Below are 24,483 nucleotides of genomic sequence, written 5' to 3' on the forward strand. Positions count from 1 at the left end.
AAGATAGATAGATAAGATAGATAGATAGATAGATAGATAGATAGATAGATAGATAGATAGATAGATAGATAGATAGATAGATAGATAGATAGATAGATAGATAGATAGATAGATAGATAGATAGATAGATAGATAGATAGATAGATAGATTTGTGTGAATCAACAAGCTGGTTTACACTGCAGTGAACAGCAGCATTCCTAATCAAACTCATGCCATGCAAATGTCCTTCTTATTCACTGTGGTGGACTTTAGGGACACTCAGAAGTCTACTTTATATTGGTGCTTCCATGCAAAACATTCCTCAGACCACATGACCACTGCTTGTATATGTCAAGGTAAAGGTCATCTTGTGGTTTTAACATAAAAAAGAAAGGATTTGCTCGACTGTTTCTAAAAGGCACTAGTCATCCATCCTACAGCTTCTACAGCACAGTCGGCTCAGTCACCATGCAGAGGGCATGGCACAGTACAAACCTGGCACTGCTATAGGCTCCACTGGAGGCAGAGGTTGAACTAGAAACCAGAGGGAAATGTTAAGGGCACTGACTACCGCTCTTGTGGACCTTAACTGGCTGTAAACATACAGCAAACTCTTGTGTAACAGAGTCTCTTCACGTCCGTGTTAAGCGGTGTCCCTCTTTGTTGAGGTCTTACCTTCCCCAAGCCGTCTGAACTGAAAGCCCTGGACTGATGTGACGTAGGAAGCAATGGATCCCTCCTTCACTACGTTGTACAGCACGCTGCGTATCTGTTCATCATTGCTGTTGTAGTCAGAACCCACATCCATCTCCACAAATACGTCCACGCCGTCCTCTCTTATCATCTTCCTGCAAAGAGCAAGAAAGACCTGTAGTCTGTGGCGTGCACTGCAGATGGTTTAACGAGAAGGCTCTTTCGAGGAAAAGTTTCTTTTTAGCGTCCTCTTAGGGGAATTACTCACTGCAGTTGAATTACTGACTACAGACCTACCACCGTTGGCCTAGTGCAGTTTGGAAAAGGGAAATTAAATATCACCTGGCCACAGTAAGACACCCAGGCAGCACGGCTGCAGCACACAGCTGCAGGGTAACTACTTTGGATGTCACAAGGCATGATTTAAAAGATTGGTGTTCTTACTTAATGAGGACCACGCTGACTGTCTGGACACCTGGAATCCTGTTGTAGTCCGACTCCAGCTGTGAAAGGAAAACCAGACTCGGTTGAGTTGAAATGTACAAGCCTGGGCCTTGTTTTCCGATATAAGATCACACATCCTTAAATCAGCCAAGTCATAAATAACATGCCTAAACCTTATAAGGTAGCCCTAGCGGCGTACTGTACAGGTCTGCTATTCAGTTGAGTTCATGCCGTTAGAATAGGACGTACCGTGTCCACCACTGCTTCCGAGATCTCATTAAAGGCTGAAGAGAAGATGTCCTCGAGCGCGGGGCCGTAAACCAGGGAGTCAGTGAAGTTGACAAGAGCTCTGTAATAAACTAGAAACACAGATATTCCGTCAGCGAAACCGCACAATAGCACACAACGAGCACAGGCTCAGCATTAATGTTCATCTGTTGCATAGTTTAGATTGTATAAACCAGATCCAAGATTAAGGGGTTCAGTTTATCAAAGACAATGTGACACTGGATACTGTTTGGGAATTATTTTCCTTAGGGGAGGCTTTGGTTAAACGTTTCAGAAAGTCAAAACTGAAGAGCGTGACTGTGACTTAAATGAGAACCACATACAAATTATGGCATCTATTTCCATATCTGATTTGTGGTCAGGTTCTGCAATAAAACCGACAACTGCAGGGATGCACCACACATCGGCCACACGCTGACACAGGACCACTCTGCTCCCAAATACTCAAATATAACCATGAAATTAAAGATTCAAGGCTAGTCTTCTTCTCTTGTCTTTTTGTGAGACATGGAGACACAAAAAGTCCCTTTGTTGCAAAGGCAGAAGTGAATATGCTGTCTGAAACCTAATCAATGCAAACATTCAAACACACAGTATGTGGGTAGCATGGTCACGAGTTAGCACCGGATCTCCTGATTGAACGCAGATGATGTCAGAGAGTTGGAAGGTATTTGGGAGTTTGAGTGAGTGTCACTATACTGTGCCGGCAGCAGACAAAAATCCTCTTTGAATGATTGTCAAAGGGGGCGTCGACATTTCTTTTTAAGTCATTTCTTTTTAAGTCATTTCTTTTTTATTTCTTTATTTCTTTGTGACAGTTGTTTTAACAGTGCCTTCTTCTCTTGACACAACAAATGATCACCCATCTACCACATATGTGCACAGATCTTTCAACATTTCAGCGTCGGTTTCAATACCACATCTCAAAAGCTTGACATGTTATAGGTTCAACTCTTTCCAAAGTTGTGTTGACATTTGAGCATTATTATTTTGATATCCCTAAAGAAAAAAAAAAAGGATTAATTAAATCAATAATTAATCATCACTCTAGTTATACATTTCAAATATAACTGCCCTTCAAACTGTATTATGAGCAACAACAATGTGGGCTGTGTTATTATAATTCCAATGTCATGAAACTTAAAATAGCCGGGTGCCCAGCCTTCACATGGCTGCCAACACTTTGTTAGGACGGCCCAGCAGCCTCTGAATTCAGGCTTGCAGTGGGTTTAGGGAGGAAGTCAATATTTGAGCGGTTTCTTGCAGTCCGATGCTACTTGCCATGCCAAAAACAGAGAGTCATGTTCAAAGTAGGCATCTCTTGAGCCTCGAGTACAAACATTCGTGCCCAACTAACAACAAATAGGCACACACGCGCACACGGCATGCAGAGAAAATACCAATACTCTTGGTGTATATTGCTTGCATTTCCTTTCTCCTTGGATAATCACTTGACATCGGACATTTCTTATGCTTACCAGGAGCGACAGAAGTCAAAGCGTTTGTGTCCCACAGTCAGGCAGTGGGTTATCTGCATTAAAAGGCCTGGGGAGAATCCTTTTGCTCCACTGCTTGAGCTTTGGCTGATAAACAGCTGCCCTCTCTAGCCGCTGCTAAATTCTCTTCCCTTAGACACGGCATTGACCCTACAAGACATCCCCTTCCCAGTGAGGAAAAGCCACATTTATGAGAAAGTAAAGTGAGCAATGCCTATGAAAACACACAGTAAAGTGAACATGTAACAACAGAACTGCAGGCTTTCGCTCGGCCTGGCAGGGTGCCTGGGTGCTTGCTTTGCAGCCTGTTACTGTCAGACTAATAGGATTAATTGTTCGGCCTGAATGTGGACCCAGAAGACAGGCAACATCAAAGTTAGTCATCAAAGCGCCTCATTTGACCCACATATAATCTAATCCCTTGAGTGGGTATTTGCCGCGAGGTCAACAGCAGCTCGTAGCCCCAACTCTCTCCGAGCTCGCTGCTTTGACAGTACAGACTGGCGAGTGTGGAACTGCCGCCGCCCGAGATCCTTTGATTAGAGTCCCGGGTTGTGCCCTGCTGCTAACGAGTGGCTCTTTTACTCTGAGACCCATTCTCTTGTGAATCACTCGCAGTTTACAGCGGGGGAGTCCCCACCACCACCGTCAAGAGTGATGAAACTGTCAGAGTGCAGACGTGACGGGTGGGATGAAAAAAAAGAAATATGAGTGGAAAAATAGCATTCCATATTCTTAATTCAACTTATTTAGCTATTAAAGCTGTTCAGTAGAACTGTGGCAGCTTTGTGCAATGGGCCCCACTGAACACATAGAGGCCTCTGCAGAAGACAAAGACTTGATTGAGCAGGGAGCCCAGCCACTTTGGACTTGACCTTCAACCCCCAAGGCTGCGCCCACGGCATCGGCCCGGCACCACCCGAAGCATTTACAGAGAATCTACAAGAAAAAGGCCTCAACCACATCGCCTCAGATTTCTAATAAAGAAAATTGATGATACATGTTATCACCTTCCATGGGGTTTTCCTCTGTGTCTCTTTAATCTCCATTTATTTCTAGATATGTATCTCTCCCGTGTAATACATTCATATGCCAGCTGCCTCTGTCTCAGTTTAACTGTAGACAAGAACCCCTGCTACTTAACCCTTTTGCTGGTGGCCAGCCAAGCAACTGTGTCTCCAAGTCTCCACTCATTGCCCTCTGGGGAGCTCTTGGGAATAACTTCTGGAATCACTATTAAGCTTGCCCCGTTGTGCTCTCCCACGAATTGCAATGTAAGCAACACCAACAAAAAAAAAGACGAGCATGTCCAACAAAGCACGTTTTCATACACTGTTGTAGTGATTCTCAGAGACAGCTGGTTCGCATCATTGGGTTGAAATTACAAAAAGCACTTTTCTAATTAAATTGTTGGAACACATTTTAGCAAGTGTTATCTATTACCAACATCTTAAAAAAGATGTTCTCGCCTGGAAACGCAACCCGAGGGTGATGAACTCTTATTACTCAATGGAACAACTCTATCATTTTACACTGGCATCAGAATCGCCTGCAAGACACTTGGAAAAACAGACTCACTGGACTCAAATGATGCATGGCCAAGCTGAGTCTTCCTTGGAATGTTATCTTGAGAGTGTGTTTAGAAATGAGAGTGCATAACTGAGCGAAGCAGGTGACAGACGAGTGTGCCAAAGACAAGAGAGGGAAGGAACCAAAGCATAAAAAAAAGAAGGAAGTGCTTGAGGACTTACTGTAGTCTGGTTCTACTGGGCTCTGTATGTTCCCCAGATATGAAGACTCCAACCTGTGTGCTATGGCAGGCAATGAGGGGTGAGGAGATAAGAGCAAGACACAAGGGGCCAAGAGCCAAAGGTCAAGGACCAAACAAGAAAAACGACACAAAGACCAGGGAGAAGGATCAAGTAAGCCATGCAGGTGCAGAGAGGTTAAAATCAGGAAAGTTAGAAAGGAAATGATCGGAAGCAAGGAGAGAAAATAGAAAGTGACAATCAGAAAGTAAATTGCTAGAATAGTCACTGAGATGATCATAGTTGAACTACAAATACGAGACTGCTAATGGCGTACACTGATCTGCATGAAACTATGTGAAATACACAAAATTAAAACAGCCAAGACAACAGCAGAAGGAGAATATAAAGTTGTCACCACAGTTATATGAGAAGCTAGTGATGTCAGTAGCTATTTCTTGCTACAAACTGTCCCACTAATCATTACCATCCACATGTTGTGGCTCATGGGGCTCAAGGGGATAATGGATCCTGTGGTTTTGGTTGACTAATGAGTTCAACCACCGTCTGTCTGGAAACACACGTCTGCTTGCATGAGAGTGTCAAGGAGAAGAGATCAGAGGGCATCTCTTTCGAAGTGAGTCCTCTTTCGGTCCAACAGAACAAAGAGGATATCCTGCGAACCAAACACCCGCTTCCATGCTCCGATCTTTACCCGCCTGCGGTCTGCTTCACAAACACACACACACACGCGCGCACGCACACGCACGCACACACACACACACACACCCTGGGGCTTTGCAGAGATGCAGGGAGGAGCTGCTTCCTGTTTTCTCTTCTAAATGGAAAGAACTGATACACCATTATGACCAATTTTTTTACCAAAAGTTAATCCCTCTGCACTGGCACGGGCAACAATGACCATGTTCTGTTTTGTGGTGACTCATTCATTCTTCCACTGCTGTGGATGCAGTTACACCGTGGGACATGCTCTGAAATGTCAGCTGAGAAGGCCTCTTAGTCGCTCTGGAACAAGGATCGGTGTGTGTTGACTGTCTTTAAAAATAAAAAGGTGTCTATGTTCTCTTGTGGATAAATACAGATTCAACAACATGTTACCCTTCATACTGGCAATGTGCTGATAGATATTCACACTCCGATCCGGACTCTGTATGAATCCACTCCTTAAACCTCGACAGACAGCAAAAGAAACAACAGCTCATTCATAAGCAAGTGGGTGTGCTGGATCCAGCTGTTTTACAGCTGTGTACATATAGAAAAAAACCCACATGGCTCATTACTGTAGCTGTGGCCTGTCTTTCAGACGAGAGAAGATTGAGAAAAAGTTGTTGTAAACTTTTGCTTTTCGATTCACTGCAACTGCTGCTGCCTGATGCTACAGACAGAACAACTGAATGCTGTCAGGGAGGCAAAACAGTTTACAGTCTGCAAAGTCCAATAAGATGACAGTTGAAAGAAAACTTGCCCAACCCAAACAATATGAGGTCTCCCCCCACAAATAGAGACCCTGACTATCAAAGCTAATGAAATATCTGCTACATCAAAGGCTGCTGATATGTTGTGATCCTTGTCGGAGTCACAATGGGAGTGAGAGCCAGGCAGAAGGGGGTAAGAGCTCCATCATTACTCTCTTTTATGATGATCACTGACTGAAACAAGGCATTCACTGTATGAGAGCATGAGCACACAGGAACCCTGCAAATATTCCCCTCTTACCAATTGGGAGACACATTTAAAGTGATATCTTGAGTAAGCAAGCACATGAACTGCAGCTCTCATCGTGCGGAAGAAAACGGGTGTTACAAATCCCAGGAGAGGTTTTTATTTGGAATGGATATTCTCTAGTGTACAACCAGGAAGCCGCCGATCAACTGTGGAGCTTTATCCAAATAAACTCTCAAATCTGGGAAAACAACTGGAAACCCTGCCAATAACCACACGTTCCAATTCAGCATTTGTTTTGTGACACAACAAACCAATTTATTTTTCTCCAATTTGAGGTATACTCTTCTGCTGCACCATAGATCATCATCAAGGTCAACAACATACACTGATGTGTCAGCTACAAGCCTGTCCTTGAGGAAAGAGAAGTCCTGCAAACAGCTGCACGCGCTCTCTTTCAATGTAACCCTCAACATCTCTTTCCTAAAGAGGAGCAGTGCAGGCAAGTTCTCCAAGGCAACACATTTGTTATTGGCACAACAGAGTGAAGCGTCACGGGGCAAAGTGCAGTAATAAGGCTCAATCCAATCAGCAGCGGCCTCTCAGAACAATGTGCATTAAACACAGTCACGCTCACAATTAACTGTTTGTGAATGGCTTTTATCAGTGGCAGACAACTCAAATAAAAGTGAAACCTTCAACAACACAGCCCTCGTGTTTTGTCTGCCTTGTCCACAAAAGGGAGCGAGCCGTCCGATCAATAATGTGAAGCAAGTTTCTGCCGTACTCTTGGGTCAGTTTGTGACCACCTTGAGGACCCCCTGCAGTGCAACAACAAAGCCCTCACCAAAATAGCTGCAGCTGCCAGCACTCGTCCGCCTGTGTAAATGCCCAGGAGTCTCCCAGTATGTGAACCACACAAACACACGGCGAGGCAGTGCCAGTGAGACCAAACATCTCACAAACTGCCCATGAAGGAAGACTGAGTGGGTGGCCACAGCCGGTCCACTGCGCAGGCCAAAGGGACAGACAGGCGACATTACCCTGATGCATTGTCCACTTACGCTGCAACATCTGTTCTATTCTAGAGATAACAGAAGAATATGATGCGGTATGTCTTTTGGGGTAATTAAATAAATAAATAGTTTGTATGACAAAACCGCATGGTAAAGCCTATTTCGTATACTTCTGTGAGAATTAAATACATGACAAATTAAAGTACTTAGTATTTTCTTCTTTAATTAAGAATTCAAGTGAAAAAATTAACACATAAATACAGGCCTCATAGATATCAAACAAACAAAAAGTTTTGTCACAAGCATATGTATTGTGAATTTTTAAAAAGCAGATAAATGCTATTTACAGGACAGCAGGCAGACGTTAAGGCCCACAATCATCTATACATGGTCTGAATGGTGTATAACATCCATTAGCTCACTGGATATTATATCCCTAGTTATAATAACCAAGTCGTTTTAGGCCTCCTTTGTTTATATTTGTTATCATTGCAATGTAGTGTTATAGCATCAAACATTTAGATACATTAATTGGTTTATCTTTGTTAACGCAATCATGCAAGAAACAATAGTAAAAAATATTAAACGATAGATAATATATCATTATATAGTCTAGCCCATATGAAGTTGAACTGGATTGTATTTTTTTTACAGCAAGTGTCCTATAGTAATTGATGTAGAACCAGCTGAGGCAACATAATATTTTTTTTTAACGTGGTCAAAATAACTGTATATACAGTATGTATAGACATCTTAACATCCTGATTACTGTTTTATTTACCGTTGTTATATTTGATCCTACTATATCTTGGGTGCACTTTACCCCTTTGCTGCTGTAATCCTGTAAATGTCCCAACTGCGGGACGAATAAAGGATTATCTTATCTTATCTTATCCAGTATGTGTATACATTTCTTTGCTCTATTTTTATTGTTTACAAATATGTTTTACTTCTTATTTTATTGCTTTATATATAGATTTCTAATCTTTTCTATGTCTATTCTTTACCATTATCTTTCTTGCTTTGTTGTTCTTGTCTCCAGCAGTTATTTATTTTTCTGTGTAAGTACATACACAAATCTCTCTGCTCAGTCTCCCCTTGAATCAACGGACAATCTAAAGCTCCACCTTTAATCTCAAATCACAGAGCACTGCATAAATCAAATCTAGTATATTTGACTACAAGAAATACAGTTAATATTCTTTTCTCTCCTAGATGTGATCACAATTTAAACATTTATTCTAACTCGTGTTCTGACCAATTTAATTATTCTGTGAAAAGAAAAGTTGACTGCCAAGGGTCTTGCGTCACATTGTTACCTGGAGCATAACGGTATATTTGACAGGGCTTTTTAAACTGTGAATTTGATAAGTGGCACTATTCGGTGGATATGAATTCTCAAGCTTTTCATTCAAAATCAGCACAGGGAATAATTTAACCCCAGCAGACGGTCACCAACCCCAATACTAAGTGGGCATGGGAACATTTGTTTCTTTGGTTTCTCAACAAAGTGGCCAATATCCTCGGTGCAATGGGAATGTCTGTAATGAAACCTGCGAAACAAGAAAATGTTTTCACAGATGAAATAAGTTGTATTTTGTCTCCCAGAAATCTCTCCGGGGATCTGAGTGTGTAGGTCAAAACGAGAGGTTGGGAGGACACGGGACGCAACCTTCGTATCTCTGGAGAAGATTCCAGACTATGATTAGGTGGCGATAAAGAAAAAATGATAAAGAGGTTCCGAAATAACCTCATCTCAACAACAGTTTAGGCTCCAGGTGTTTTTTTATCTTCAATTCACAGATCTAAGACAGTAGGAAAATGGGAATTCATTAGCCATTGGCAGATTGTGGCAGGAAATAAGTCATAATGGGGGCAACTGTGGCAAATACGTCTCCTACTTTAAAGTAGTGCAGGGGGAAGGAAGGCCGAGGCGTGTGTGAACAGTCTGGACAGCCGACAGGACAGAGACACAAGTATTCAGCAGTATGCACAGGAAACATAATTTCCTTCCCATTGCTGTTGTGCTCAAAACTATATCTGAAAATAGCCCGTCTCCCCTCATCATAGCACCGTGATCCTAATGCAGAATGCAAATGTGACATTATATAATATATTAAAGAAAGTAACTGCTTAATCTCAGCTTACCATTTAATTGCCACATTAAAGCAACACTGACCTTTATGTGGTTACAAAAGCTGTGACGTTTATGGAAACAGATGCAATAAACCAAAGTAATGGGCAATGTTTGTAGGTGAGCACATTAGGAAATATATCCCCATCTTATGCTGCCACCAGAGCACAAACAGGCTTTTTTATTCTGTGCCTTTCATATCCTTTTTGTACATTTATATGGTCCAAACTGACTCTGACCTGCGGGTTAGAGGACTCACCAGGAGACACACACACTTCAAAAACAAGCTCAAGTTTAATGCAGGAGGTTGAAATAAAACTTTCTACAACTGAAATGATCTGTGGAGCTGTGTTTACAACTGCTCTTCAATTTCAATCAATTTCTCTCAATATTAGCTAAATATTTTCTTCATTATAGCGCTGCTAAAACCTTAACCCTAACCCCTCAATTACTAGCCTAAACTGTCACAATCACATGCTTTTAACACCATACAAATGAATGTAAACTGTTTTAAAACCTCCTTTGGCTTCTTTAACCACCCAAATTCAGCGAGGCCTCAGAGCGGTGCTATTTCTGTGAACGAGGCACGTGATGCGAGGCGCCCCAGCTATGATATCAGCTCGCAATGCTGCCACCGAAACAGTTACTCTGCCATGATGTAATCAGCTCCGCTAACCTGTCGAGTGCCGGTGTCTGGCACCAAGGACAAAATGAGAGGCAGCAGCTATTACCAGGCCTCTGTCTTCAATATGAATATGATCTGACCTGTGGGGATATTAACATGTATCCATGTATTAGATAAAGGAATTTCTTGCAGGGGGAAATGATAGTATAATAATATACAGTAAATGTTGAGACTTTACAATATTGCTCAGAAATAATTTGCTTGAAAACCCATAGTCTAGATAGATGCACCAATTGAAAGTAAGACTTTGTTGAATATGTTGCCACGGTGGGTAAAATCCAGCAATAGTAGAGGGAAGGAGTCAATGGACAGCAACAAAAAACTAAAACTAAAATATGTAATAGACAGTAAATACAAGAAATATGGGGCAGGCACAGAAGAGTGCCACGCAGCAGCAAACCACAGGTGTGATGAAAGAGTTCGACCTGTCGTGCAAAGATAAATACGCATTTAAAAAAGAACTTTCCTGCTACTGTGCAATGTGATACAGTGGGGGTACCCGCATATAAATATAAAAGTAAAAATAAAATGATAGGGGTGAAAACAGCGAAGAAGTTTGAGTGTGAGGTGCTCTGCTGCAACTTTTATTGTTCGTGGTGCTTTCATGTTTCTTACTGTAGTGTCACCTCTGCCGCTGGTGAGAAAGATGAAAGAGGAGAGGGGATGTTTTCGTCTCAAACACAAAGCTGAACGCGTGTGTTATGACCAGACTCTGGCAAGCTGGCAGGGACTGGGGGGGGGGACGGGGGACGGAGGGAGAGGGTGCAGCAGGATGTGAAGGCAGCATCATTCAGGCACCGACAGACATCATGCGCAAACTTGCACGCTTATACACACACACACACACACACACACACACACACACACACACACACACACACACACACACACACACACACACACACACACACACACACACACACACACACACACACTGCACGCAGTCACTGCAGTTGGAGTCACGGATAGGGAAAGGATGGAGAGCTGAGTTATCTACCACAGAAGACAGATTGCTGGATTCACTTTCTGGTGCCTTACTTGTGACCTCAGATGAAGGCCACGGTGTGCTTCCATCATCCTCTCCACTGGGCAGATCTTTGAAGACAGAAACGGGAAATGGTCAATGTGCTGGTTCAAAGCGAGAAAACACATTTTAAAGACTAACAATATCTGCTTAGACTTGAATTTTTTTATTTTTTTTGCCTCACTATATAAATATAACATAAAATAAGTATAAGTATCAAATACAATTTGCTCTAAATTCCTCATGAAAAGCGTGAATCCTGCACGTCAGTGTTATATATGTAGGATTAAATAATCAAAGTCAATATTTCATTACATATCTCTGAGCTACGTTCGCTCGTTTTTAGTTTTGGGATGGATTAACAATCTAAGGAGTGCAAAACATCTTCCATGAATTAAGGGCAGCGGTTGCTGTGGATTGTGGTCATCCAGCCCACATCAAGCCCCGCATCAAGCCCACCTCCTGAAGCTTCATCTGCAGCAAAGTCCTCGTCGTCATCCAGTAGGCTGTGAGACGCCTGGACGTCTTTCTCCCCCTCCAAGTCCTCTGGCAGAGGCACCTCTCCCCACACCTTGGAGGCCTGGGTCACCTGCAGTAAACACAGAGAGATGTACAGGGGTTGAAGTCTCCGCAGAGAAAGGTTACACCCAGTGTTATACATGGACTCTGGAAGGGTGGAAGGAAAACAAAAGCTGAGACAGGAAACGGGGCATTGTGATTTGTTTACTTTGACCATTTATTATCTCCGAGAGGCCTTCTCACACATGAACACGCACACAAAACTGTGAAAGCCAAGGACAGCAGCTGAGGTTTAGATCAGACCGACTGGATGACATCAATCTGTTGCCTTAAACTCACCCTGGTTTAAAAAGAAACCCGTCTGGAATTAGGAAGGAGTATATGAGGTCACCTCCAGGAGCAGTTAAAAACTTGAATGGATGGAACAATAGCTGTGGAGGAGCATACGCGGCGCTGGGGCAGGAAATCATATCCCATGATGTGTTCTCTGATCTGGTTTAATTTAGACATTTTAAACAGTTTTAGTTGGACCGCTTTTGCACGGCTGCTGTTTTTTAGACGGAAATGTAGATATGTGTCTTCTTTTGTAAAAGAAAACACGGTCTACAGTACAGCCATGTGAAGTTGTACTTCATCACAGCGCTGCTAGTGTGGTTAATACATTTTAAAAAAACACAGTTGTCTGCCGAGAACAAGAAGAAAAGTGTTGTTTTAGTAACAAAGTACTATTTCCAAAAGCATTATTTTAGTATATATTTCTCTCACAAATAAAAAATCAGCTGCCTCCACTTGCAGTACACCTGATAGACACAGACAACACTCTCAATGAGGAAACGCAAAGCTTGGACCACCACTCTCATATCTGATCATCTTGATAATGTTCTCTGTGCCAGCCCAAGTGGAGCAGCACTGTGGGTGTATTATCTCTGCTCTCACCATCTCAGCATCCTGTCTGCCCAGACTCCGGCTATAAGTTTGGATACGGCCCTGGCAGGATGCCAACCGTGGAACATCCAGTTGGCATGGCCCGCCAGTTTGTTTTTCCACCTAACTCTGCCATGGTGGCTTTGCCCATTTAAATGGCTCAAGCTAATAAATAACTAGTTATATCCCCCCAAATCCTCTCTCCCCTGACTGAACACCCTTACAACAACAATCCCGGGCCATTTTCAAAAGAAAACCGCTGACTAGCCACATTCTTTTCAGTGGTGCCGACCAGCCAACCATCAGTGTGATCATCTCCTGCTTCCCACTCCCTTGGGATGGGTTATCATCTGGACACGTTGGATGCCATCTCGGCAAAAAAGAACTCAAGCGTTCAGCCTTTGCTGAGCGAGTCCACATTCGCACCTGATCTTAAAGCTAACATGTTATTAAGCCACACTTGTTTGAGAATGCCCACCTGGCCTCATCTACGGGACTACATATTGCTTTCTCACAGTGCTACTGCATTCCAGTTCAAAAAGCCGCTGCAACCTTTACTCTCAGTCTAGGAGTTAAGACGCGTCTGTTGTGTAAAATGATAAAGGGTCTTGACTGACTTTGTAGTTCTTTGAACTCCATCCCACCCAGAGGACACAGGCCTCAGAGAACTGCTCTAGTAGATTGTTGCATTTCCTGAGGGGCATATGGCAACCAGGTAGCTGCTCTGAATACACATGAACATGCACACACACACACACACACATATCATACACCCATGTGACGAGCACACACATTCCAGCCAAAAGGAATTCCACTGTTTACTCATGAAATGCTCTGCCCACAATGCACAATGTTTGCTTTGCGGGACAAAGTAGTTGTAGCTCTAGCAAAAGGGAACAACAGAAGACATGAATAATGAGAGGTGAGGCTGAGGACGGGCATTAAGTTCATCCAGCTGTTAGCGGAGCCAAGGGGAAATAATTGTATTTAGATCTGTGAAAAATTGATAATCAATGGGAAAGAAGCAGTACTGCCTGGGAACAAAACTAGTGAATATTAAATTAAAGCCAATATCCTTTCTTCCATCAGCTGTTGTTAAATCTTGCAGCTGGAGACCTTCTGTCATTTCGACTGCCAAACAAATGCTTGCTCCTCAACAGGCACATTTGTACTACAACCCCGTTTATTTAATTTCAGTCACTGGCCAATAACAGCCAACCAACTTGCATGCTTCTTTGTTTCCTGAAATGGAAACAAAAAAGGAACTGATAACAGCCATCCAAAGATTTACAATCCTCCACAGAACAAATGTCTCATAAATGATTCCAAAGAATAGCTGTGTCCATTTTCTCTTATCTGACCTGGTGGGATACAAGTCAAGTGAAAAGTTTCACTGTGATACTTTTAGTATCATAACATCAATACTGGGATAATGGTGTAGTAGCAAATTCACTTCAATTGATCTGTTCCATATTACCACAGCTGCTTCACTTTAACACGCCCTAACTGGTACTTACTTGCAGCCGACTGTGTGTTGAGTTACTATTAAGATAACATGCACAGAATTATAGCGGGTCATTTGAGAATTACTGAATTACAAAAGATGGTTATGGCACTGAAGGATAAGCTATATTAGGCACCACTTGTTAGTAGAAGCTATTCACTGTTGGTTTGGGTCTTTTCATGGGCCGTATACTTTAAGCTCTGCCATCAGAAACTTTAGATTCAGCCCTGGAATAGCATTCACATGCAACTTCTTCAGAAAATCAAACCCATAACACAAGAAATGAGCTTGCATGGGCTTCTTGCTATCCCACTGCCAACTTTTCTCAGATATTAGAGAATGTCAACATACCTGAATTTTAAACATTTCCATGTAATGCTCCAACAAATAAGGCTTTTAAAAATTGGCTTTTCCAAAGTATTTTTTTTTTTGCATCTACATTACCATGTAAATGATACGATAACGTTGACAACACAAAACAGTGACTTCATGTTTACTGTGATGGATATACCTGAGTAAAGCAATAAATAATAATAAGCATAAAAGTGTCCAGAAGCAGTGTTATTAAGACAAAAATATACAGAAAGACATACAAACCACTGGAATGGCCCTTCAAATACACAAATACATAAATGAAAGTGTCCACAAACGCACGCACACACTGGCATATGGCAGTACATGCAAACACACACCCACAGTCTCACGCACACACCATTATAAACCCACGCTCCTGCATTCCCATGCTGGTTACATCTCTGTGACAGCAAAAGCCTGTCGGAGGCAGTGTGAGAAGAATTCTTCATGGGACTTGATTCGCCCACTCAACAAACAAACCCACTGCTGCAGCTGCAGGACAGTCTGTGAGAAACATCTTAACAGACATAACAAATGTGTTACAGAAAACATGACGCTGCTGATACTAAAGAGTCCCACAGAGAAGTGATGCTCCCTCATGAAAGTATAGGTAATGCTGTTTTCTGATAGAAGCAGCAAAGATTGAGCATTTAAAGCATCTTCTGAGCTCACACCATGTTTCTGCTTATGTTTGTGAGAGGTGAACGAGGCAGCATGGTGCATTGCTCATTCCTTTCAATCGATTCGAACACCAAGTTGTGACCTTTCAAGCAAGCAGTGCGCTGGCACTCACAGAAAACCTTCACAAGATGAATTCCCGACCTCTCCGACCCTCCGTCCCTCTCTCGCCACTCGCCGCTCTCTTTTACCCTCTCCCTATTAAAGACAAACAATATCTGCTTCGACTTGAAGTTGCGGCGTGTACTAAACAGGAATGGAAATTAAACGTCAGAGAGCATGAAGTGGATGAAAGCCTGACACATATGCTCTTCTCTTTAGGTAGAGTAGGCTGAAAAGATGGAGCTTGCCAAGCACCACCAGGCACCAACGAGGACTGAGCTGCAGAACCCCAGCACTCCCTTTACTTGACCCGCTGCTATCAGTGGAGTAGCTGCAGGAGTATTAGCAGGGTAGCATTAAATCAGGTCCATTACAGCACCTTGATAGTGAGCAAATACATTCTGTGTGCATGTTGTTTGTGATGTCCTTGGCCTCGTGTTTTGAAAGGGCGATGGAAGATAAGGAGGCAAAAGGATAAACCCTGGAGAAATGTTTCTTTTCCACACACTTGCAGGAACAGGACACGCAGATGTCTCAAGGTTTTAAAAAACAGGGATGCTTTGTCTATGTTTGTGTATGTTTGTGTGAGAGAGAAAGAGCTCCTATTTATTTAACTCTTTCTTGGAGTGCTGGTGAATTGACAAACTGCCACCTCTGACACTTAACCTCTGCCTGGGCCCCTGCAGCATAAAGGGCCCGATGAGTGAGGCCCTTCTGCTCTCTGCAGCTCTTTGACATTTCTACAGGGTTTAATCCAAAGTGATTGGAAGGGGAGGAAGTGGAAGGGGGCTCTTCATTCAACGGACAAACACTCTTTGACAAGGTGCAGGGATTGTCTTCTCAAAGTGGTCCATGACTAATACTGTGGGTGCAACAAACACCTCAGATTTTCTCAGAAAAGGGGGTTTGTAGGGAGGATTGAAGGGGGCCAGGGAGCAAAAAGTGAAGGAGAAGTCTGCATTTTTAAACACATGCTTGGAGTGCCTGCTGAGCATTCCCTCAGGTCATTCATTCTCTCTCCCACACAACAGCCATGCCACGCATTTTACAATAAGCTTGGTCTCCCACTGGAAAGAGACGGCCCACAGTTTAGTCGTAGATTCCGATATGTTATGCTCTTATTTACTTATGTTGCCTCAAACGGAGATGAGGGGCGGGCTGCAGAGGGTATGGTAAGCTCACTCCTTTCTAATTCCACCAAAATCTGAAGAGTTCCCCTTTAAATGGTAAAGTTAAAACCATGGAGATGCATGTCACTTCTATCACTAAATACACATCACATGGAAAAGCATTCCACCTTGATGTGATCAAACACATTCTACAAAAAGCTATAAGAGAGTCTGTTGTGTCTGCCCCCCTGAGGGACAACAGTCCTCTGTGGTAAAGCAAGCAGTGCCTCCAGCATGTCAGCATCTGCTACACAACCACACACACTCCTCACCCTTTAGACCAACTGTTTGGGGAGGCATGTCCAAATAAGCATCCAGCCTGTGCAGACTTGTGGATAAGGTGCAGTTACACAGGACTAGAAAGGATGTCTACAGAGCAACAATTGAAATTAAAAGAAAAAAATGTGTTTTGAGCTTTTTCTTTTTTGCTCTGCTGCTAGAATCAAAGGAGCAGGAGGATGAGGCAATAAACCCTGACTATGTACGCATGTGCACAGCTGTAATTAAAACCAATGTGAGTTAATACCACACCTGATAATAACACGCCTGAGCTTTTACTTTTGCATGATCGTTGTATCAAATGTTGAGTGTTTACAAAAGTCAATTTAACACATTTCTGTGACGGAAACTGATGAACTGATCTGCCTAACTTTTGTCAGATATCCCACATAAATTAAAACAAAGGCTGAGTCATTTAATCTGTACTTTACTTTATGCGTGTCATCTCTTCCCTTGTCTGAGTCAGCCACAAATGGCACAATTTTCAAACTGGGGATGAGTCACCGTGATGTATATTAGGCCAGAGGTCACAGCCTGGCGACACAACGACCAGACAGAGAGCAGAGGTCGTAAGCGGCCAGTGAAAGCAGACACTCCAGCCTAAAACTAACTGAAACGCTATCGTTGATAGGCTTTTTTAAGCCTCAGTGATACCCGAATCACAAGACAAGGGATATTTTTAAACAGCTGCAGAGCAAAACCTCACGAGTCTTTTCATAATAATTTGATAATTTTAGAGGTCTGAAAGAAAGACACTGTAAAACTGCCAAAAGTTTGCTTTTTTTCCCCGTTGAGAATCTTTTTTTCCCCCAAACAAACATCCTTCTGGCTTCTTTACAGGTAGCTAAAAGTGTTTTTAAAAGCTATACTGTATTACTTTTCCACTGTGGGTGGGAAAATAGAGCGTGACCACATTCCACCCAAACATCTCTGGGCGTGAAGGTCCAGTTGACACCCTCAGAAACCCCATCTTTTCAATTATCGCCCCAGCAGGGGCCCCAACAGGGGCCCCAGCAGGACCCTGCGTCAACAGACCACCTGGAATCGTGGCCACAGACGGCCCAGCGGTGGAACCTGAAGGCCCCACCATCATTGAACAAAAGCCCACCCCCCTATTTAGATATGCAGGTATTAAGAAATGCACACACGCACACGAAAAACTGCACACCTGAACACACACACACACAGGAAACACACATTGTTAACGGGCACACAGTTATCAGCCAGGAATGGAGCTATTCAGTTTTGATGGGGCTCTGTGGTTTGTGGGAAAGGCCAATTTATTGGATTTGAGGTTTAGCTCTTAAAACTACTGGTACTCTTACTGTGAGAACAATATCCCAATGAATGTTTATAGTCTTAATTGGTAAACCAAGCAGAGCTAAAATGATCAACTTGCACCAGGGATAAAATAGAACAAAAAAAAGACTGGAAAAAGAAGACTGGAAAAATACGATCAAATGCTGTCTCACCTGAACTGTCACATCGAACATAAACACCATGTGAGTAATTCGTAGGTCTATGAATAGCGAGTGTGTTTCCGGTACTGTCCCCGGGAGGAGGGAACCGAGGGGCCAGCTTCAGTTCCCCCAGACGACAGCTGCCAGGCGAGGTGCGGAGACTGGTGGCAGCTCGGAGGGGAAGAGCAGCTCCGGCTTGGCTGGCCCAGGCCTGCTTATTTATAACAGAAAGGGACCCTTTGAATAAGCTCATGTGTCACTTAAGAGGCCTGCTTTTCTTCCCACTGGAGAACTGTGAGGTGCCCTAACGCTAAAGGGGGGCTTCTGTATTTTTTAACCTGGACTCTATTTTCTGGTGTTTTTGTGTCTAGGTGACTAATGGCGACTATACCATTTCTGAAAGTGGGTCATTATATCGCACAGGGTAACTCACTCACCTTCAATGCACATCCACTAAAAGTGCCACTGACAGGCTCGGATTTGAAATTAAAATTGTCTGAACACATTGTGGAAGGGACCCAAAGAAGAGATGAAATGTTTTTCTTTCCCTTTAGGTATCCGTTTGTTATTGTGTCGTCATGTGACTTGTCGCCGGAAGACGACGGTAGCAACGTGAGTGAGAGTCGGAGAGAAGAGTGCCAGTGCTGTCAGAGTGTGGTTGGAGTACAGAGAGCGTAGCTGCTGCTGTATTCACACCATGAGCGACACAGCAACATGCTGCGAGTCATTTTCAATGGAAGCCGGTGAGATGAAGCTACAAACTGGTGGCCAACAGCGTGACGCAACACAAAGCAAAATTGAGCTGGCCAAGAATGCAGTAAAGTAGTTACAGTACAGAGCTTCCACAATGAAAAACAACCCTTCATGCTCAATTGTACTAGAATGTTTCCAAATATACTAAATAAATGAAAACACATATTTGTACATGCAATGACAGTACTTCATGTTAAAACATATCACACAAGTATCAGAAAGTTTGTCCAGAACTGTTCTGCACTACAGTATATTTGAAATTAATGTGATCTAAAATACAATTGCATTTTAGCCACATTGTAACTAGACTAAATCAGACGAGTGACACTGTGAGGTTGTGCTTTGGCACAAATGTAAAGTGTGAGAATCACCAAAGTTATTATGAATCCATCTAACAGTTATTGAGATATGTTTGTCTGGAAAGAAGAGGTGGACCAGCAGACTGAGAGCCAGACTTCTAAAGCATGCGTGGCTGAAATATAATGTGCGTCTGCAATGCAACGTACCAATCTCATTAAACACAACGACAGCAGCCACTGTGTGATGGCTCTTTGATTAAGCTCTGGTTTCACTACATTCCCGGCTGCGGCAGTGTTAGATTTAGCTTCCCCTCTTTCTCTGTTGCTCATTCTCGCCTCAGGACCAACTAATCTGACACCACCTGTTGACTTGACCACACACACAATGTCCCAAATAATCACAAGCCAGAGCAAGCTCAATCTGTCAACCCCCCTAACCCCAACACCCCCCGTCTGTGTATCATACTCGATTAGTTCATGGTTACACTGTGTGGGAAAAGCAGGATAAGCAGACAAAATCATTCTAAGTACGCAGCTTATGTAACTGTTTCTGGAACAAATTGGATCCTTGGAGTACCAACAAATGAAAAGCTGCGTACAAGCATTTTTACAATAATAGATTGCTCACGACGAGTTGACTTTGTGAGAACAGAAATGTATCCAGGCTTTTGGGCAAGGGAGAGAATACTCTCCAGGCGTCCTGTCCAGAGGGAAGGATTTCATGTTGGTAAAGTCACTTTCCCCCGGTTCCCAAGGTCATGCTACTGGGGATGGCGATCTCATAATTAACTGGGATTTGGCCGGGTACCATGGTGAAGCTTTTGGAACGCAAAGCAGCTCCAACATGTTGAGCATCTCAAACCATGAGTTTTGAACAGTCTTTGTTTAGTAACCCAAGACGCACTTTAAGCTTATAACATCACCACCAAACCTGCTGTTAACTGAACAAAAGTCTTTGTTGGGCGCCACCTGCACATCAAAGTCTTTTTTTTCCCACAACACTTTATTATTTTCAATAATACTCTTTGTTAGCTCTGCCAAGAGGAAACAAGTGATGGACTGTGAGAACAAAAATATTCTTTCTCAGCTGTCTATGCCATTAATATAAACATAATCGGGCTGTAGCCGAAAAGATGGCTGTGCTCCTCTCCAGATGTTCTGCTTTGCAGAGCAAACAAGACACTGCAGTCGGATGTTGACAACATCATCAAAGGGAGGAAGCAGAGAAAGTATTCTGAGGTTATCCTCATTTTTCAAGAATCCCCATCCTCCCCATTGGAAATAACCTGACAGCTGTTTTTGCCGCCATGCACCATGGGAAAGCCGAAAGTGGGAGTAGACAAGAGAACAGAGAAATGTCCTCACTTGCAGAACAGCACAAAATAGGAGCAAGAAGAAAAGGTCAGCTTTCATCACAGCCCACACGGACAAATATGAAAAGGATTCTCTAAAATTCAACATCAAATCTGAGATGAAAAATAATAAAATGTATATATGTGACCATCATGGGCTGGCTGCCCACATTCAACAATTAAAAATAAATATGAAACATAGTGATGCTACACAGAGCCATTCCCAATGGGTACTTTGGTTGGTCATCTGTTACCATAAAAAGATGATGAACTAATTTTTGTCTCAGGCAAAATCAGCATTGAATGCTGCTGTAGTTCACTAAGGCTTTGGAGGCTTTTTTTTTTTTTTTTATTAAAAGATTTATCATAGAATAACAGAATCCTTCAAAGTTATTGCCTTTTATTAAACTGAAAGACATGTGTTGCGGCATCTCAGCCGAGAGCGGAGTAGAGTCTGGCTAAGCCCTCCCAGACTCATGTCATTGAGGCGAACTCTCGCTTGTGTCGGAGCATTCTCCAATGCAACCCATGGGGGGCCTCCAGAGGCTGCGTCACATAATGCGTGGGGACATCAGCCCTTAAAACGCTGCCATTTATGGAGAGAGGGCCAGCAAATGTGAGTGTGAGAGACATCTAAACTCGCACACACAGAGGGATGAGGAGAGGAGACGCCAAGCGCAGACAGAGAGCGTTGTTTGTGAACTCTCCGGTGACGACAGCAGCAGCCCTGACAGCGTGCTCCAGGCGTTTGACCCACAGTGTGCACCGAGTCCAACTATGATTTAATGTGGCAAAAGGTCAACAAGAATGAAGAAAATGGAGTGAGGCAGGCAACTTGCTCCGGCTAAGTTTTTTTGCATTTTAGCCAGGAGATCTTTGAGGAGAACAGAGGTGGAATTCCAGGGTGAGATAAAAATACCTCAGGTGTTATTACACCCTCCGGTAGAGGCCCCGCAGCCAGAGTGGGTGCAGGATAAAACAGGGGTGAGGTCCGGTAAGGAGATGTCTCTAGACGTCTGTGCCATTTCAGAAAAGTTGTTTACTAATGCCTAAACATTTGTAACATATTTCCACAAAACAGTGTTTTGTGGAAATAGTGATTGCTACTAGTCACTGCACATTCCCAGGAAAACTTCTAGCTATGACAGTAGCAGTGAAAGATGCTTTTGTGCAAGTCTCTCCTCAATGCAAAACTCCACACATGCATTTTCCAGATCTTTCGTCAGAGAGGTGCAGTACAGTAGGCCGTCTGCTGCTGTGGTTGGCAACCCCCTCAACTCCCCGGTTGAGGTTAGGCCTGGACAAGAAGCAATAAACACTGAAGAAAGCCATGTTTCAGAAAACTCTCTGAGTGGTGGTAGGCACAGCCAACTGTTGCTGAGCATACCGGCACACCCACATCTGCACAGCACACAACTCAAGACTCCTCAGACTGGTAAGCTCCTCACAGTAAGAGTGTGCACCTCAGTTCGACGTCATTACACACAGCACAGTTTTCTGTTTATACTCCATTTAACTTTGCTACATCCTATTCCAGCATAGAGTGATTCTTGACAATCTTGTTTTGACAGGGTCAAATTTTGTATGACCAAAAATAGACATGTTTAGAAGCAAATCTGCTCACCCTCTGGCTAGCAGAGCTGTGACCTGAAGCTTCACCCTAACAAGGGACTTTCCTGCGTGTTGTCTTCTATGTTTGGTGAAGTTATTTATTTCCTCAAACCCAAGGATCAAGTCAAATCTTAATCACCCTCCAAAAAGCCAGTGAGCTTTACTTCTTTAACGATACCCTACAGCAGATGAATGTGAACATTCCTGGAGCCAATTATTAGGTTTGGCATGTGAAAGGGGATCAGGTGGCCACTTTGCCGGGATAAAATGCCTCCATTCTGATTGGCTCTCACTTTCTCCGTGCACAATTTTAAACCCTCAATTCAAACTCCCTCTGACACCCCCTGACAAAGGATCAAGGGGCAGGACACTTGCAAAGAACCGGATTATGTTCTGGAGGCTGGGTCAAGGAGAAGGCTCTGGGGAATCCCAGTAATGTGAAGGTTGGCTTTCTCCAGGTGTAAAGCTCATTTGTTTCAGTAGGCCAGAAAATCACAAACCCTATATATAGGATTAGTTCACCTGTTTTACTCATGTAGGCTCATGTTTCATTTTCATCTTTTCCGTATTCTACAACTTCTACATCAGACAGAAGCAGTAGGTCACTCCCTTGACAACAGGAAGCACTCGTGAGAAAAATCACTTGGCTAAAACTTTTAAAGATGTTTTGGCAGCTGTTGTTATAACAGTTGAAGACGTGCACGATAAGTTCCTTATACTGCTACAATGCCTCCAACTTTAGACACAAATGTGGAAATATAAGCCAGCCAAAACCCAAGTCATTCTCAGAGCAGACTTTGGATAAGCAAACTGAGAGTGCAGGATGAAGATATGGTTATGAACAAGGGCCAGGGGAAAAGCTGTTGGATGGAAGATAAACCTAAGTCCTGTCATTGCTTTTGTCCAAGGTCAACAAGGGGCTCAACAAGAGCCTCTTGAGAAGTCTCCAACTTTTCCTGCATCAATTATAGTATTGCCGGCCTGACGTTTAGCACAGTGTCTTAACATACACAGTAAAACATGCTTCAACTTTTTATTATTGTTTAAAATTTTACATATTTATCCATATTTTCCCATCAAACACATTGCTGAAAGAGTAAATATGGTACACTGTCATTGCTTTTAATGTCTGTTAATGTCTATTACTACTTATCCTGTTTAACTTAAGATAAAACCCTCAATATGAGTCATGCATAAAACCGATGACCTTTTGTTTTTAGTTACCGAATGTATCAGCAAAACAACCTAAACGTATAGTCACCTAGTCTGTGAATCTTCCTGTCTAGACTATTTCCCTGCAGGGGATCATTCACCAGTCTATCACACACACCCAATAGCAGGCTGTGAACTTTTTTCATCTATAGTGATTGACAGATTGATCAAAAATGTAATGATTTCCACCGAAACAACCAGATCCATAAAATGAGTCAATAAATATCAGCATTATATCAAGCTTATCTAGTCGTATGCATATCTGGGTAATATGTGTGATAAAAGAGCATTTCAGTACGCCTGAAAGCAGCCTTGATGAAGTCTGGGGAGGAATTCCCCCAGACAGGACCACGCCTGCCGGATCTTATGCTTTGAGAGACAGATAAAATCCCTAAGCTAAATCAAACACTTCCTTTACTCCACATGCCCTTCCTCAAACAAGATAGTCCCAAAAATAAAATGCCTGCATGTCCAGAGCAGAACAATACCAACATGCACATTGCTTCACTGCAATGTAAACAAGACAAAAACTAACTGGATCTCAATGAATGATAGTGAGTTTCCTGCATGTCAGCAAATATCATACATCTCTGAATATTACTATGTAATAAAACAAAAGGATATGTAACTTTAAGTCGAATGAAGAACACGTAATGCCAAAAGTCAAACTCAAATTTCCCCTTATGGGGACAAAGTAAATACATGGCATTTCTCTGTGCAACCCATGGTGCTAACTATACACAGGATGGTACTATTAAATGGGCTGGAGTTGCAATCAGGACCATCATTTACTTTTTCATTTACATAGAAGCTGCAGGGGAAACAAAACTGTACAAGATAATTCCCTTTAATAACACTCTACATTAAAGTCAACCCAGGGGCCTGACATCTGACAAGCATAAACAAAGTCCGGGACTATCTTCCTCTCAACAGTTGACAGACAAATTTCACCTGTCCTCATATTTCAACAACAGGCCTTAATTTGAAGGTGTACTCACACCTACAAAGACATCTGTTTGCCAGAGGTTTATGCAATAATACAAGAAAGCAGGAGGTCTATCCTGGCCATTCATTGA

The 24,483-nt window shown here is 42.8% G+C and overlaps 1 protein-coding gene across 1 annotated transcript in view; it reads right to left on the reverse strand.

Moving 5' to 3' along the window:
- hspg2 (heparan sulfate proteoglycan 2) overlaps nt 1-24,483 on the reverse strand; it is an 80,869-nt gene that overhangs the window by 46,938 nt on the left and 9,448 nt on the right. Inside the window, exons 2-6 of the mRNA XM_034536963.1 lie at nt 11,651-11,780; nt 11,206-11,262; nt 1,367-1,476; nt 1,118-1,176; nt 656-828 (exon numbers count right to left, since the gene is read on the reverse strand). Of these exons, the coding sequence (XP_034392854.1) occupies nt 656-828; nt 1,118-1,176; nt 1,367-1,476; nt 11,206-11,262; nt 11,651-11,780 (529 nt within the window). The remainder of the gene's footprint in view (nt 1-655; nt 829-1,117; nt 1,177-1,366; nt 1,477-11,205; nt 11,263-11,650; nt 11,781-24,483) is intronic.

The sequence above is a fragment of the Cyclopterus lumpus genome, chromosome 7 (genome assembly GCF_009769545.1).
Source record: "Cyclopterus lumpus isolate fCycLum1 chromosome 7, fCycLum1.pri, whole genome shotgun sequence".
In the NCBI taxonomy this organism is placed as follows: Eukaryota; Metazoa; Chordata; class Actinopteri; order Perciformes; family Cyclopteridae; genus Cyclopterus; species Cyclopterus lumpus.